The 18,276-nt window shown below is 37.7% G+C and overlaps 1 protein-coding gene across 1 annotated transcript in view; it reads right to left on the reverse strand.

The window, feature by feature from the left end:
• Positions 1-606: 606 nt before the first annotated feature.
• The window catches only part of Cpa3 (carboxypeptidase A3), a 34,252-nt gene continuing 16,582 nt past the window's right edge, over positions 607-18,276 (reverse strand). Inside the window, exons 7-11 of the mRNA XM_059264679.1 lie at positions 16,728-16,838; positions 15,142-15,232; positions 11,064-11,266; positions 8,810-8,894; positions 607-1,143 (exon numbers count right to left, since the gene is read on the reverse strand). Of these exons, the coding sequence (XP_059120662.1) occupies positions 956-1,143; positions 8,810-8,894; positions 11,064-11,266; positions 15,142-15,232; positions 16,728-16,838 (678 nt within the window). The 3' untranslated portion in view covers positions 607-955. The remainder of the gene's footprint in view (positions 1,144-8,809; positions 8,895-11,063; positions 11,267-15,141; positions 15,233-16,727; positions 16,839-18,276) is intronic.

Below are 18,276 nucleotides of genomic sequence, written 5' to 3' on the forward strand. Positions count from 1 at the left end.
ACTCCTGAATAAACTTTGTCTTATTCTTTTTGAATTCACCATTGTGGTTTTATATCAACACAACCTAAGGATGCCTTCTGTCTCTGTCTCTATCTCTCTGTGTATGTGTCTGTTTGTCTGTCTCTCTCCCTCTAGCCCTTCTCTTGGGCAACACGACTTTTGGTCACCAACTTTTACTGTATTGACTGGCTTCGTTGTATGCATTGAGAGGGCAAACTATATCAGTTGTATTGTATAATTGCCAAGTGGTATTGTGGAAGAATGTTTCCTATGAATGCTGTGGATTAGATTAAGCTATTTTAAATTTAATCAACATTGTACTGATGGGAACTGGATTGCTTGTTTAAATCTCTGAGAGCCATCTCTCCATGAATTATTTAATTCCTTCCATTGTCCTTTGCTATTTTGAAGATATGAACAATGTTCACTTCTATCAGAAAAATACATGTTTGAAAGGCAAATTACATATTTGAAAATTGAAGATACAGTTTCCTATCATCAGATTGAAGAACCATTGATATCTGTATTTGTTAGACTATTAAGGCTAACGAATAACAATACTATTGTCAGATTATTAAGGCTAATTGAGAAATGCTGAGAACATGGTTTATTAAAAACAGAGGATATTTTATAAAGCATCAGAATACAATCCGTTTATTTTTTATTTTGGGGATTACAACACAACATTTTCATTTCTTTCAGAAATATCACTTCATAGTATTCAAATTCTGCTTTCTATCAGGCTAAAATTTTACTTACAAAGAACTGTAGTTAAATGGATTTACTCAAAGTTATATTGTTATGGTGCTATTGGGAGTAAATAAAAACAAAAAGAAAGCAACGCAGGACTTCATGAGCAAGAGAAGAATGGATTCAGGTGACGCAGAAGGTTGTCTTTCCAGGGAAAGGCTCCCCCAAAGGATTAATTGGTATATTCCAAAGCAAGGGCAATTCATTAGGAAGTATGCTTGAGGATATACTTAGCAATAAATTTGACAGAAAGCATGGTTTCTTTACAAGTTGGTTTTATCCGTGATTCTGGAAGAAGGAAACCAAATTTGCCTTTATCACGGAGCTCAAAGGCAAATGTGTGTTTGATGCCCAGGTCATAAGCCCAGTCTAAAGAAGAACCTGATGTCGGGTCTGTAAAACAGAATCAGTAAATATTTCATTAGAGGCAACTACTGAGACTTTTTTCTTTTTAAGACATGGGAATTGCTGGTGCAGAGAAGATGGCTCAGTGGGTAAAGCATTTGAAATGCAAAGATGAAGTCCTGAGCTTGGATTCTTAGTACTCATCAAAAAGCCAGACATGGTGGCTCTTGCCTATAATGCCAGTTTTGATAGGATCCCCATGGTTTGTTGGCCATCCAGTTTAGACACTGGTGAATTTCAGTTTTCATGGGTGACCTTGTCTCAAAAAAATAGAGTATAAAACAATAGAGAAAGAACCCAATGTTGGCCTCTGGCCCCTAAACTCAACACACACACACACACACACACACACACACACACACACACACACACTCAAAATTGCATGTGTAAAATTAACAATAACAGTAATTATATGTATAGTTGATTGCTGTAATGACAAAGTAGTATAAATGGTACAGAATGCATTTGTAATCTACCATATATTTTAAATATGTACTGCATTAAAAAATTTTAATTTTTTCTTTTTATTATTTTTTAAAATTAACATACAAAGTAATTTCATTATGACATTTTAATACGTATCTCTTGTTATACTTTTTTCACACTTTTGATTTCCTATCATTTATGCTGTCAGAGAAAATTGTTTATAGTTATAGGACCAAGAAAGTTCAAATTAACTATTTTAAGGATATATTTAATACTCAAATCCAAACTTTATATCAATTTCTGTGAAACTTTACTAAAGATGACATTATTTAATAAAAAAATGTTTAAAGATATAAACATCTATAGAGAGGTTTCTCTCTTTGTGTATGTGTTGTATGTATTTACACTGTGTGTGAAAATACATGCTAAATATATGATTGCATACACCTACTATACAATATACTTATACAACATATAATAAATGCATGTATATGTTTTTCTTTATGTAATGGAATAGTACTTTTGTGTTTAAAATCATTGATATTTTAGGATATACTTAACTGATACCAATATCTTAAGTTTAAAAAATAAAAATTTAAAGCTTTTATGAAGAAAGAAGGGATATTTGGTGGGAAGAGACAAACCAATTATTCAACAGCTACTTATGAAATCTCTAACATATCCAATAGACTTTATATGGGCTGAGCACAGTAATGGACCCATTTAGTCCCAATAGTATAGAGGCTTAGACAGGGACATGGTATGAGGCCAATATGGGCTACGTTATGAGACCTTATCTCAAACAAAAATAAACAAAACCAAAATTAAACATAAAACAACAACACAATATCTACCCAAAACAAGCCCCAGAACAATGTATTTATTTGGTCCCAGAAAGGGCAGGCAATGCAAGTTTACAAAGATGACTTGTGCTTTTAGGATCTTGCAGTTTAGAGGAGAGACAAAGGTGAACAAAACTTTAGTTCCATGCACAGCTGTAAATACCACAGGGAAGAAGTCCCACTTGATAAAGATTTAAAAGAGAAGCAATATTGTGCTTGCTGAGCAGGGCTCATACTCAAACTTGTCAAATTCACTTTCATGATGCAGAGCACATTAGAGGGCTAAGAAGGAGAAATATACATTTTTTCCCCCCCAGGTGGAGATAGAGAAAGGCATTCTGGCAAGTGAATTCTAACTGTGAAAAAACAGGGACATTCTAGGGACCTGTGAGGTCTGTTAAATAAGCAGTGATTTGGAAACCTTGTAAATCAGATGTGTTCAGACTTTTTTGAGAAGCAATAGGCAGTTTCATACTCTTTATAGAGTATGGAAGGCAGGGGTGGGAGGAAGCTTAGGTTATAAAGTCTAGGTTAGAAAGTCTAGACACCAAATGTTCAGCACTGTGAAGTGAAAGGCAGAACTAAGATAGAGACAACATATCAAGTATGATAATGGGGTGGTAGATGACATAATTTGATTAAAAAATGACTAAAATTTCAGTCTGAATAGTGGGAAAAATCTGCATTGTTAACAAATTTGGGTGAAGTAGGGAAATGAGAGGATCAAAGAGGAGAAAGGGAGTGATATTTGGCCTTATTAAGAAGACATTCAGGAAGGAAGCTGGGGAAATCAAGCTGTTACTGACAAGGCATTATGAGTGGAGGTGATGCACATATGCTTGGGATTATTTCCTTGTTGGTGGATGGATCTACTTCTCATTACTAATGTTTCTTAGGTTTTGCTCTGAAATTTATTTTATATGATATTTAACATAACTTCTTCCTTCTTTTTTCTTAGTTTGTACCATTTTTTATTTCAACCTAGCTGTGTAGTTAGATTAGAAATAAGTTTCTTATAGATGGTACATTGATGAATAACAATGAGTTATCTTGAGTCTATACACATTGAATGTCAGATGAAATAGTATTTTTTATTCAATCATGGGGACAGGTTATTATTATTATATTATGTATGAAGGTATGCATATATCTCTATCATTTACAAACCCATCTTTTTCTCTCTATTCCTAGTCCACTATTCTTCCTTTCTGCACTTCTCAGCCTTTTTCTGTTTTTCTTTCTTTTGTATTTGGAAAGATTCCTTTAGCAATTATTTAAAGGAAGATCTGAAGGTAATAGGTTCTCTTTGTCTTGTGTCTATTTCCCCCTTTGCTTATGGTTAGAACTTAAGTTGCTAGGTCTTTCTTTTCAGCATCTGAAACTAGAGTGTTCTTTTTGATCTCCACAGTTTCAAATGGATTGCAATCAAATGTTTTTAGATAAGTCAGGACACACTTTTCATTTAAGAAGTTTATAGGAATCAATTCTACTCTTGTCGCATGTTCTGCATTGTGGTAAGTATTAGGGATTCTGAGAGGCTGACTAACTTATATTAACATAACTATAACTCTTTTTAATTTTTTCCTTTTATTGAAAACAGATATTTTTCACATAATATATCTTGATTACATTTCTTCTTCTCTCTGTTCTTCCCTGTTCTTCCCCAACTCCCCTCCCATTTGGATCCACTCCCTTTCTGTCTCTCATTAGAAAACAAACAGGCCTTGGGGGAAATTGATTCCCAATTTTCTAAGAAAGCGACATATTGATTTCCAAAGTGGCTGTACAAGCTTGCATTCCCACCAAAAGTGGAGGAGAGTTCCCCTTGCTCCACATCCTCTCCAGTATAAGCTGTTTTCAGTGTTTTTGATCTTAGCCATTCTGACACGTGTAAGGTGGTATCTCAGAGTCGTTTTGATTTACATTTCCCTGATGATTAGGGATGTTGAACAATTCCTTAAACGTCTTTCAGCCATTTGAGCTTCCTCTGTTGAGAATTCTCTGTTTAGTTCTATAGCCCATTTCTTAATTGGACTGTTGGGCATTTTGATGTCTAATTTCTTGAGTTCTTTATATATTCTGGATATCAGCCCTCTGTCAGATGTGGGGTTGGTGAAGATCTTTTCCCAGTCTGTAGGCTGTTGCTTTGTCTTGTTGACTGTGTCCTTTGCTCTACAAAAGCTTCTCAGTTTCAAGAGGTCCCAATTATTGATTGTTTCTCTCAGTGTCTGTGCTACTGGTATTATATTTAGGAAGTGATCTCCGGTGCCAATGCATTCAAGACTACTTCCTAGTTTCTCTTCTACCAGATTCAGAGTAACTGGATTTATGTTGAGGTCTTTGATCCACTTGGACTTAAGTTTTGTGCATGGTGACAGATATGGATCTATTTGCAGCCTTCTACATGTTGACATCCAGTTATGCCAGCACCATTTGTTGAAGATGCTTTCTTTTTTCCATTGTACAGTTTTGGCTTCTTTGTCAAAAATTATATGTTCATAGGTGTGCAGATTAATGACAGGGTCTTCAATTTGATTCCATTGGTCCACATGTCAGTTTTTATGCCAGTACCAAGCTGTTTTTATTACTGTAGCTCTACAGTAGAGCTTGAGGTCAGGGATTGTGATGCCTCCAGAGGCTGTTTTATTGTACAGGATTCTTTTGGCTATCCTGTTTTTTTTTTTTTTTTCCATATGAATTTGAGTATTGTTCTTTCCAGGTCTGTGAAGAATTGTGTTGGTATTTTGATGGGGATTGCATTGAATCTGTAGATTGCTTTTGGTAAGATTGCCATTTTTACTATGTTAATCCTGCCTATCCATGAGCACGGGAGATCTTTCCATTTTCTGACATCTTTTTCAATTTGTTTTTTTAGGGACTTAAAGTTCTTGTCATATAGGTCCTTCACTTGCTTAGTTATAGTTACCCCAAGGTATTTTATATCATTTGTGGCTATACCACTCTTGGGCATATTCCCAAGGAATGCTCAATCATACCACAAGGGCACATGCTCAGCTATGTTCATAGCAGCATTAATTGTAATAGCCAGAACCTGGAAAGAACCTAGATGCCCTTCAACTGAAGAATGGATAAATAAAATGTGGTACATATACACAATGGAGTACTATTCAGCAGAGAAAAACAATGACATCATGAGGTTTGCAGGCAAATGGATGGATCTAGAAAAAAATCATCCTGAGTGAGATAACCCAGACTCAGAAAGACAAACATGGTATGTACTCACTCATAGGTAGATACTAGATGTAAAACAAAGGATGACTAGACTGCTAATCACAACTCCAGGGAGGTTACGTAGAAAAGAGGACCCTAAGAAAGACACAGGGATCGCCCAATGACAGAGAAATGGATGGGATCTACATAAGCAAACTGGACGTGGGGGGTTGGTGGTAATGAAGGGCAAGGGTCGAGGGAAAGAGCTTAGGGGAGCGGGAGATCCCAGCAGAGAGGGAGAACAAGGAAAAAGAGACCATGATAAGTGAAGGCCCCATGGGAATAGGAAGAAGCAAAGTGCTAGAGAGGTCCACAGAAATCCACAAAGATACCGCCACAATAGACTACTGGCAATGGTCGAGAGAAAGCCTGAACTGACCTACTCTGGTGATCGGATGTCCAAACACCCTAACTGTCATGATAGAACTGTCATCCAATGACTGATGGAAGCAGATGCAGAGATCCACAGCCAGGCCCCAGGTGGAGCTCTGGGAGTCCAATTGACAAGAGAGAGAGAGAGGGATTGTGTGAGTCAGAGATGTTGAGACCATGATTGGAAAAAGCACAGGGACAAATAGCCAAACTAGTGGAAACACATGAACTATGAACCAATAGCTGAGGAGCTCCCGACTGGATCAGGCCCTCTGGATAAGTAAGACAGTTGATTAGCTTGAACTATTTAGGAGGACCCCAGGCAGGAGGACCTGGACCTGTCCTTAGTGCATGAGCTGGCTTTTCGGAACCTAGGGCCTATGCAGGGACACTTTGCTCAGCCTGGGTGAAGGGAGGAGGGGACTGGAATCTACCAGGCTGAGCAGAATCCCCAGGGGAGTCCTTGTCCTGGAGGAGATGGGAATGGGGGATGGGCTGGGGAGGGGGAGGAGGGAGGATAGGGGAATCCGTGGCTGATGTGTAAAATTAAATTAAATTATAAATAAAAAAAGTTAAAAAAAGCCACAAATTATGTCTCATTAAATATGTATAAATAATGCCAGACTGTTCTGTTCCATACTTGTTAACTAATTCTGTAATAATAAAATCAATTTCTGTTGTAAAAAAAAAAAACAGAAAAACAAACAAACAAACAAAAAAAACCAAACAGGCTTCTAAGGGATAATAATAAATGAAACAAGATAAAGCAAAATTTAACATATTGGAGTTGGACAAGACAAACAGAGTGGGAAAAGCCCAAGAGAAGGCACGAGACTCAGAGTTTACACACTCAGTAATTCCATAAAATCATTAAGCTGGAAGCCATAACATATGCATAAAAGACCTGGTGAAGACCCATGCAGGTCCTGCTCATGCTGTCTCAGTCTCCATGAGTTCATATAAACTATTTTTATGTTGTTTTAGAGGGCCTTGCTGTCTTTATGTCCTCCACCCCTTCTGGCACTTAAATTCTTTCTGCCCCCTCTTCCAGAGGGTTCCCTGAGTCCTGAGGGGAGAAGTTTGATGAAGACATCCTGATAACTATAACTCTTGCCAGAAGAGAAGTTATCTTAATCCACAGAGTCTGGTCTTTGGGAAAAATCAAAGCATGTTTTTGTTATTGTTGATTTTATTTCTTGAAAATAAAAAACACTGGTTAGTCACAAAACCCAAATAACAAAAGTCATATGCATAGAAGTGAGGACTTTGGTTTTGTTATAATTTTACTTTGTAATTCCTTTGCCAGTCCTTGTAACTGAGAAGCAGTATTTGATCATGGTTTGGGGTCTTTTTGTGAGGATTAATTTAGATCATGTGAATCAAGTGCTGAACCCAGTGACCAGCTTATGAGTCAACTAACAACTACAGATGATACTTAGAACAGAGTCTGAAACTTGGCAAATTATTTCTTCCTGTTTTTGAGAATGGGGGTTTCTATGAACATAGCCATGCTCATTTTTAACGTATTGTCTGTGGCTGCTTTTAAATTATAATGCCCCAATTGAGTAGTCACAACAGAGGCTATCCTGGCATTAAAATCAAAACAAATAGCTGACCCCGTAGAAAGTTTGCTGATTGCATGTAAAAAGAATAAGAGATAAGAAAGTTCCTTAAGACTAAGCAAACTAAGTAAAAACCCAACAACAATTAAAGTCTATAATATTGAAGGATTAGAAATTGGGGTGAGAAAATAAACAAAAGAAGAGAACTCAAATCTTATCATTTCCTATCCACACTACCACACATACTCCTTTGCCTGTAGCAGGAAGAACAGATCAGAGGGACAAGAGAATACGAGTCAACACACCCACCCACCATAGATTAATGGGAAGATACTACTAGAATGGAGAAAAGACCAAAGAAGAGACGATTCAATTCAAGTAGATGAAACAAGATGTGGCCTCTGCCCCAACTAATTCTTGTTCTGCTGAAGATGAAACATTGGTTTTGGGGAACAGAAAGGTAGATAAAGTAGGCTATAAATTTCTATTGATTTAATAATTTATCTTAATTTTATAGCCTTGTAAAAGTTCATATTAATTTGTCTCAAAATTTGCCCTGTCTCAGGAGACAAGCACATCCTGTCTTTTAGGTTCACATGTAATGTAGAATCTCTTGTAACAGCTGGAGTTTATAATCTACAAATTTAGTATATATATGTAGCAGGAATCTTAAAAGTTCTTATTAATAAAATCAAACCTGAGCCAGGTATTGGGGTGAACTGGAAGATTAGAGAACCAGAACAAGCCACAACTACCTCACCTCACCGGATCCTCAGCTGGTCTTGTTTCTTCAGACTGGAGGCCTCTGAGTCCTCATCCAGAATGGGTCTCAGCTGAACTGCTGCTCAAAAGCCTGAATGCTTAACCAGGCCAAATGCTTAACCAGCCAAATGCTTCTAGTTTCTGGTCCTCACGCCTTTCTGCTTTCTACCACCACTCCCTGGGATTAAAGGCTCGCTTTCTGGGATAAAGGCGTGAGTCACCATGCTTGGCTGTATCCTTGAACACATGAATTTCTTCCTCTAGAATGCTAGGATTAAAGGCGTGTGCTACCACTGCCTATCCTCATGTTTAATATTGTAGCTGTTCTGTCTCTGACCCCAGATAAGTTTATTAGGGTGCACAATATTTTGGGGAATACAATACCACTATATATATATGTATATTACTATTTACATAGACATAAAGAAATAGTCATAGTAAATGACAGGAAAAACTTACAAATTGTTGATGCTATTGGACCGTAGATATAACGGGTTTCATATCTAGTTGAAAGAACATCAGTGGCAATCCTTGCAACCTTGAACTAGAGAGGAAAGTAAGAGAGGGTTACAGAATGCTATATGAATACATTTTTTAGGAGTTAAAAACTAATTTTACAGGTTACTTAGCATTTGAAGATCAAAATAAGATAAATGGCTAGGTAAAAACATTGTCAAAGCACAATCAATCAATTATATGGAATTTTGTGTTTTCTATCTCTCTCTCTGTATCCTTTTTTAAAAGGTTTGAAGATTTATTTATGTAAGTATATGAATGTTTGAATGTTCTTTCCCATGTGTATGCATGGGCATCACATGGGTGCCCATGGAGGTCAGAAGAGGGTAATTGATTCCCTGTAACTGAAATTATAGATGGTTGTGAGCCACCACATGGGTGCTGGGACTCAAACCCTGGTCCTCTGCAATAACAAGTGCTCTACATAGAGAAGCTACCTTTCTAGCCTGGTGTGTCCTGTCTTTCAAACTCTTTTTGGCTTCAGATATTGACCCTTACAAAATCATTTTCTCCCATCCCTTTCTCCGTAATAAGTCCATTATTGATACAGAACTTTTTTGACTTGTGCTAACAGAAGAGAGGTAGTTGATTCATTTTTGTTTTAATCTTCATTGACTGGACTCGTGTGTGTGTGTGTGTGTGTGTGTGTGTGTGTGTGTGTGTGTGTATGCATGTGTGCATGTAAACACTATTTGAGATCTAACACAGGACACTGCATGCTAGCCAAACACTTGACCACTGAACTACATCTCCTGTATAGCTTACTCATCTTTAAAGTGGTCCTGTTATATTAGGGTTTCTTTTCTGGCATGGCATTTCATCATATTTACTCAATTGTTTGTGGGAGGGGAGTAATTGTTAGGATGGACATTAATGGATATAGTTTCTGGTATATTTGAACTCCAACTGAATGTTTTTTCATCACTATGTATAAATGTATATAATTAAGAAATATATTTTATTTAATATATAAATAAATTAGCTGTTCTATAAAACCTTTTAGTTTACTTAGAAAAGCTTGCTGTGTATGTCTGTGTGCATTTTCATCCTCTCAAAGTATGCAACTGCCTTGTTGTATCTGCACAAATTAATCAACTCATGAGTTCAGATTCTTAGCTAGATTGGATCATAAGCTACAGTGTGATCACAAAATACTTTTGTATTTTCTTAATGTATAGATGGAATTAATGGCTGCTTGAAATCTCAGATTTAGTTAACATTAAATGTCACTGTGATGAATACAATTGAGCGAGTTCAAGATTAAAAATCATGTCCCAGTTTTTTCTTAAGTTGATTTGAACTGTCGGAGCCACAACATTGATTGAATGCACTGTGTCTGCTAGCTACTGTGTGATTTGGGATACCAGACCCTGTATACTGCCCATGTTATCTTCTATGGTAATTCAAGATAGTTACCTATGTGCAGGTTGACTATGTGTGCATGGTGTTCTTTCTAAAACTTATGTGATTAAATCAATTTTCACAGAAAGAAAAATCATGTTCAGTGGATCACAGATTTGAAATGATATCATATTCTTACTGACAGAGCACTATGATATTCGTAGTGTTCTTTAGATAGTGGAAGAATTAATATTTTAAGATTACTAATAGAGAAAAAAAATATCATGGATCTCCTTTAGTCTAGTGTCCAGAGGTTAGAACTAGCTACTATCTCTGCTGCTCAATTAGGCATTTGCCCTGCATGGTTCTATAGTATGACCCAAAGAAAGTATTAAACAGTATTTATAAAATGACTGCATATATTAGAATTCTGTATCTAGGCCATCTAATATTAGAATTCTCTTCTTGATAGTCTAGACATTTCTTCCTTATAAAATTTTCTTAGAATCACATTTAAATATTTTATTGTGTTTTTACAATTATCAAATAAAAAATCTAAAGATAATTATTTTAACTACAGAGTAAACTTCATTACTCCTTTTTCTGGTATTTGAAATGTGAGGCCTTGGTGTGGTAGCAAAATTGTATTTCTAGGATTTGGGAAGTTGAGGCAGGGTGGATGGTGAGTGTAAGGTGAGGCTGAGTCACATAGTGCATTCAACGCCAACCTGAATTACATAGTAAGACCATGTCTCAAAACAATCAACCAAACAAAGTGAAACCATTTCAGCATATGTCAAAGTTGATGATGATATAAATGTACACACCACATATATATATGGTGTATTTTACATACCAGGTCATTGTGGTTGGGTGGCAGTTTGGATGTGTAGCCATAAGGAAATAATAGCATTTGGGAGTAGGAATGGAAGGTGATATAAGCCTTGATTGAGTTCAGATGGCTTCGAATGAAGTTGGTGACAGCTTTTGTCTCTTTCTCAGACTCTGGTGCAGGGCCCCTGTAGACATCCTGGCATGGGTTTTTGGTGTTTGGAGAAGCTACAGAAGAAATGTGGATGAGATCACAATGTGCTGGTTACTAGCACCTCCCTTGCCTTATGATATGGGTTTACCCAATGCTGAAAACTTTGGACATCTCTTGTTACATGGTCACTAGAGGTTTTGTATACACATGTCCAACAAAATGTGGAAGTATTGTTAGCCTTATTTGCCCTCCATTTATAGGTCATAGTAAAAAACACAAGCATCCCAAGGCTTAGTGCTGTGGGATGGTCTGTATGTCAAGTGTGTTGCTGATTGGTCAGTAAATAAATCACTGATTGGCCATTGGCTAGGCAGGAAGTATAGGCGGGACAAGGAAAAGAATTCTGGGAAGTGGAAGGCGGAGAGAGAGTCACTGCCAGCCGCCATCAGGACAAGGAAGATGTAAAGTACCGGTAAGCCACAAGCCATGTGGCAAAGTAAAGATTAATAGAAATGGGCTAAATATAAGAGTAAGAGCTAGACAATAACAGGCCTGAGCTAATGGCCAAGCAGTTTATATAATGTAAGAGTTCGTGTGTTTATTTTATAAGTGGGCTCTGGGACTGGCGGGACTTGGTGGCGGGAGCTGGAGAAAAGTTCTCCAGCTACAAATGGCGTCCAACGTGGTGGCAAGAGTTTCCACCTAAAAACTTAGAAAAAAGATTCTAAAACGGACCTAAAAACAGCTTCCTAATTGTCTCTCTCAAATAAGCGGCAGCTGCCGGTTTGAGCTACTGGCGGGTTCCTAGCGTGCGCTCTCGACCTGCAGTATGGTGGGAATGAGGCCTCTGCAAGTAGCACATTAAACTGTGTGGTGAATTTAGCCTTTGCTAGTACAAAACAAAAAAAGAGGTTTCTGGGCTACACGCTACTTTGGTAAAAGTGTAGACCCACTATTTCTGAGAGTTATGGCTCCCAGAGCTGGCGGAAAGCGGCCCGCCGCCATGTTGGGAAGCTGAAATGGGCGGAGCCAGCAGCCACTGCGCCATTTCAGGCTTAGAAGGCTGCAGTTTAAAAGCAATAGGCTCAAGCTAATATAAAAAAATAAGCCACGTAAAGATGACTACCACACAGAGAATCTGGATTATGTTCTCTTTGATATTCGTAACTGCAGAAAAACATTTGATTGTAAAAGCTGTTGAGTTATGCCAAAATGTATATTTTAAAGGTACCTTGACTTCAAAATTTGGATATAAGGATATGTTGCTTTGGAAAAGAGTCTCTGCTCTTGTTTCCACAGAAAGCCAGAGACTATGGATTTGTTCCAGATTAAGATACATCAGGTTTGACCAGCCAAGACCCCCTGAAAGGTCTCCAATGACACCATGGCCCAGATGATTCAACATCCAGAATGGTTTCAAGTCAACTGGCGCAGATATACAGCCTCACGGACTACTCCATGATCCTAAAATTTTCTTTCTGTCTCCAGAAGATACAGCGCCCCCCTCCAGCAGGAAGTAGTAAGACAAGCTACGCCCAAATTCCCAAATATACCAAGCTGGCTTTAGAGATGGAATTGGCTCACTCCCCCTCTAAACCCAGACATATTGCTCAAAGAAAAAAAAATGGTTAAGAGATTCTTGTGTCCCAAATCAGAAGAGCCCTCTGGTGTGGGACAGAGAAAAAACAATATTTTTATTTAAATCAGGTTGATTATAAATACAATCTCTTTCTAAAGAAAAAAAGGGGATAGTTTAGATATGATAGGATGAAAGGGTAGATTAATGAACCTACTTTTAAAGAGTAACAACTTGTTTAAAATGTTTTACATTGCTACAGATTTTAGTTTATTGATACAAATTTAAACTTAATTTTGTTTTACTGTATATATATTTCTATTCTTGTTTGAGGTATTATGTTTATGTAACTCATTTAAAATTATAATGGATAATTAAAAAATAGATTAATAATTAGTCATCTATGATAATCATATTTGTAGCCATGTTAGTTAAGTCTTCTAGGTATACATAGTTATATTTCAGATAGATAGGTAGTCTTCAAACACTTCAAAGACCTACAGAATATGGCATTTAAAATGTTTTAAAAATTTAGACTTTTTGGACAGTGAGACATGTCTGCTCCTGACAGCACCGATTTACTTCAGAGAGGAGGATGGGCATCGAAGACACTCCATACGGAGTTTATCTTCACCTTGACAAAAATAGCCATTTGGGCAAGAAACTGTTCTTGCCTGGACTGCCTGATCAACTGGACATACAGGACCCATACAAAGGTGACCACTGAACTTTGCTTGACAAAATGGTCCTTCAGGTTCCTGCTTTGCAGAGAAAACTGCCAGACATTCTACAGGACACAGAGAAAAGTGAATAAGAGACTCTAGGCCTGTGGGCTGAAGACAGATGCCCCAACCTTACAAGAGAACTTTGAATGGCTGTCCAGGCTGTCAGCTGTCTCTGTCTACCCTACAAGACTCCTAAAAGTTGCTTATATCCTTCTCCATTTCTCAGGTAGTAGTATATCCTTCTGAGGTCTTTGATGTGGTTAAAGACTAGATACTTACAATTTTCCTTAGTTATAATAAAAGATAAGTTAGATATAAAACCTTAAACTTACAAATATAAGATAGATAGGATCTCTTCTTTAATATTGTAACTGTAATTCTTGCTTGATAATTGTTTTGTTATATGTAATTTTACTATGTTAAAGTTAAAACCTTCCTTTTTAAGAAAAGAAAAGGGGAAGTGCTGTGGGATGGTCTGTATGTCAAGTGTGTTGCTGATTGGTCAGTAAATAAATCACTGATTGGCCATTGGCTAGGCAGGAAGTATAGGCGGGACAAGGAAAAGAATTCTGGGAAGTGGAAGGCGGAGAGAGAGTCACTGCCAGCCGCCATCAGGACAAGGAAGATGTAAAGTACCGGTAAGCCACAAGCCATGTGGCAAAGTAAAGATTAATAGAAATGGGCTAAATATAAGAGTAAGAGCTAGACAATAACAGGCCTGAGCTAATGGCCAAGCAGTTTATATAATGTAAGAGTTCGTGTGTTTATTTTATAAGTGGGCTCTGGGACTGGCGGGACTTGGTGGCGGGAGCTGGAGAAAAGTTCTCCAGCTACAGCTTAGAGCCCATATCCATACCAGTTTCCATTCAGCCTCAGCTCTGACTCTTGGAGAACTGGTATAAACCACCTGTCTTGAATCCAAATTTTTTTCAGTTTCTTTCAGGAGAATTCTCTAGATTAGGGATAGCTGCTGCTATTCAATATGCATTATGGTAGAATAGAGTTAAAAGTTGTGGTGACTTTTAAAAAACCAAACTAGGCAAAGAGGAAATGCCCAAATTGGGACAGAGGTATGGTCTCCCTAAAGTCTGTAATGATAAAGATGTGGTTGTATAGAAGTGAATGCATCATCTGAAGTAGTGGGTTTAACTGGTCACTGTATTCCTATTATACTTTTTAACTGCCCCCATCTCAGATGGTTCTTTGTTAAGCACCTGAAGAATCATTACTTGTATGTTGGTTTTAACCACTGGTATTTCTCAATTTCTATCAGGTTAGGAAGTGGTAGGGCTCAAGATCACCCAAGATTACCTGACTTTTGTACATCTGGGGTGTGTGTGTGTGTGTGTGTGTGTGTGTGTGTGTGTGTGTGTGTGTGTGTTTGTGTGTGTGTGTGTGTATCTGTGTGTGTGTGTGTGTGTTATGTTCAATAAGAAGTGGCTCAATAGATACATAACATCTTTTCCCACTTTCTCCCATAGAAAACCTTCAAAATATCCCATAGTATTGATGATTTTCTTCCATTTAACAGATAGGGAAGTTAGCACTCACTCAGGGATCTCTATTATTGCTGAAATAAGTAGGTGGTTTATTTGAACTCAAGGTCTACATGCAAAAACATTTTCTTGACAACAAATCTGCAACTCACAATCCCATGAGACATCGAAGTTCCTGTTGAGGTCAGTGCCAATGCAAGTGGAATTCTGGTTCTTGGAACGGTTTTTTCTCCACATTCGGTTCTGCCAGAAGGGACATCAAAGCATGTAAACATGGTCAGCTGAACTTTTCAATGTGACCATCTCAGATTCTCTCTGTAGGTGTCTTGTAGGTGACATCAAGAGATTTATTTGAAATCTCTATAGTTAACTTGAGCTCCTTTATTATAAAGAAATGTTGTTTTCTTACAATTTCTAATATTTTCAGATACATAATTTTTTAAAAAGATTTATTTATTTATTATGTATACAGCATATATGACTGCAGGCCAGAAGAGGGCACCAGATCTCATTACAGATGATTGTGAGCCACCCTGTGGTTGCTGGGAATTGAACTCAGGACCTCTGGAAGAGCAGTCAGTGCTCTTAACCTCTGAGCCATCTCTCCAGCCCTCAGATACATAATTTTTAAACTTAATGTTTTAAGCGTTGATGAAAAATTGCCATAAGTTTAAAAATTGTTGATTAGTTTTCTATTAGAAAATGATCATTACCTGTCTGAGAAATCAGCAAAATGTTTGTATTATTTTAATAATACCTGAGCAAGCAGACCATCACAATTGATCAATGGACAGAACATAAGAAACTTGGACATGCTCAGCCCTAAATGTCACTCCCTAAATGGGATATCTGTATCACACCTTTCCCTTCAAGACTGAGAGACCTCTGGGGAAGAGGGGTTGGAAAGATTGTGAAGAGCCAGAACTGGTAGATGACATCAAGGAAACTGTTTTGTAGACACAACAGGACAGATACACACGTGAACTCATAGTGACATGACAGCATGCATAGGATCTACACTAGCTCAAACCAGACAAAATTTCAGCATGGAGTGGGGGAGGTGGGCAGAAAGTCCTACCCAGCTGAGGAGCTATGGATATTTGATTGCTGCTAGGAGAGAGAGTCAGTTTTCTTTAATGATACTGGGTATATCAAGCACTTCAGGGCAAGCCCCATGCTCCAGAGTATTCGGCTAACACAAACTGGACTTCGTGTGTGTGTGTGTGTGTGTGTGTGTGTGTGTGTGTGTGTGTCTGTGTCTGTGTGTGTGTGTTAAAGAGAGACAGAAAACATGAAGTTGGGTGAGTAGGGAGGTGGGAGTGCATGTGAGAAGAGGTGGGAGATGGTAATAAGTAAGATAAAAGTACATTTATGAAATTCTCAAAGACTAAATAAAAACATTACTTTAAAAAATTTAAAAATAAATCCAGGCAGCGGTGGCGCATACCTTTAATCCCAGCACTTGGGAGGCAGAACCAGGAGGATCTCTGTGAGTTTGAGGCCAACGTGGTCTACAGAGCGAGATCCAGGACAGGCATCAAAACTACACAGAGAAACCCTGTCTTGAAAAACAAAAAAACAAAAACAAAACAAAGCAAAAAAAATTAAAAATATACCTCTCTGAACTGGAATCAAATAGTTACCCAAACCTTAAAATAGAAGCAACAATAAATATACATTAAAACCAGTGACTAATACATTACATAAATGCAACAAACAAGCATATATACAGCAGTACCTGTGTCCATGACCAAATATATCCATCTACATTGAATATAGGCAGAATATAAAAGGTCATCCGGTCCAAGAGTTTGGTCATGAGTCTATTTTTTCCATAACTCTTAGTTGCCTAGAGGGGGTAGAAAGTTAGGTTGCTATTGAGAAAGCTAGATTCTATTAGCCATAGCTACTTACCACTCTTTGAGTTGTTTTCCAAGGCTAGATGGTTTTAAACATTTTAAAAAGTAGATGAAGACAAATGAACCACATAGATTATAGGAAAAAACACTTTTTAAATGCAAAGACATCAACTGAAATGAACATTCTTTAAAGGTTGACTTAATTATTCATACTGGAAGCTGCCAGATATAGCCTGTATAACCACAGAAGAAATACAGCTAAGTGAAAGTTAATAGCACCAGGTACTTGATAAGGTCATTCTCTTATGTCCCTTAAATAAATATAGATCAAGTTTGTGAACACAGGGAGATAGGAACATTGGAGAAGTTTCATAAATACTTGTAAATATGACTGAAGAAAAAGCCTTTTTAGTGCTGTGGATTCAACCCATGTTCTTGTGCACATCAAGCATGTGCTCTATCCACCAAAGAAATTCACATGTATATGTGTGTGGTGTACCTATGCACCTGTGAGTGAAGGCCCAAGCTTGCAACAGGTTCAGATGACTGCCTTAATTTCTCTCTATTCTCACTGAATTCAGAGCTTGACAATTTAGCTAAAGTGGCTGACAGAAGGTCCCAAAGATCCTTTGTCTCTGCCCCCCATCCAAGTCCCCTCCCCCAGTGCTAGGACTGAAGGCACGAGCTTTGCCCATCCTTGTTACATGAATTATGGACCTCATGCTTGTGCGACTAGCACTTTACTGACTCGACCATTTCCCTGGCCTCAGAAAATTAATAAAATTAATATAAATATCTGGCAATGATATATGCTTCCTAGAAATCACAAAATACTAGGTTCAATTTCTAGCAATAATGATAAAATAAAAATTTAAATGTCACGAATTTAGAGATTGACCTGTCAGGGTTTCTATTTTCTGGCACAAATTCTTCCAGTTATCTGAGCTTTCATGGCTATCAAAATTCTCAAAACCAAAACCAAACAAAAACCCTCCCCATTCTTGGAAAATTCCTCTCAAGACGTGTGTGTGTGTGTGTGTGTGTGTGTGTGTGTGTGTGTGTGTGCGTGTGTGTGTGTATGTGAGAGAGAGAGAGATTGAGAGAGATCTCACTGCGTAAACTAGAATGGCCTCAATCTAGTCCTCCTGCCCCAGCTGTGCCAGTGCTGAGATTCCCAGCATACAGGAGATCCCTTGCAGTCATAATGCTTTGTGCTCTTTTGTAGGTTAAGAGGAGCTGTTGTCCTTTAGTTGGGAGGGTCAAAATAACCAAAGTTATAGGTCAATCTATGCAACAGCTTTCCTAGTAAATATATCTGTGGCCCAATCAACCATTGCTGTGGGTGTTTCAAAGTGCTATGTGAAACAGTTGGTGGAGAAAGTTAAAGATAGGATGTGTCAGAATATATTTTCAGTAGATAAACAGAAA

The sequence above is a fragment of the Peromyscus eremicus genome, chromosome 6 (genome assembly GCF_949786415.1).
Source record: "Peromyscus eremicus chromosome 6, PerEre_H2_v1, whole genome shotgun sequence".
Classification (NCBI taxonomy): domain Eukaryota; kingdom Metazoa; phylum Chordata; class Mammalia; order Rodentia; family Cricetidae; genus Peromyscus; species Peromyscus eremicus.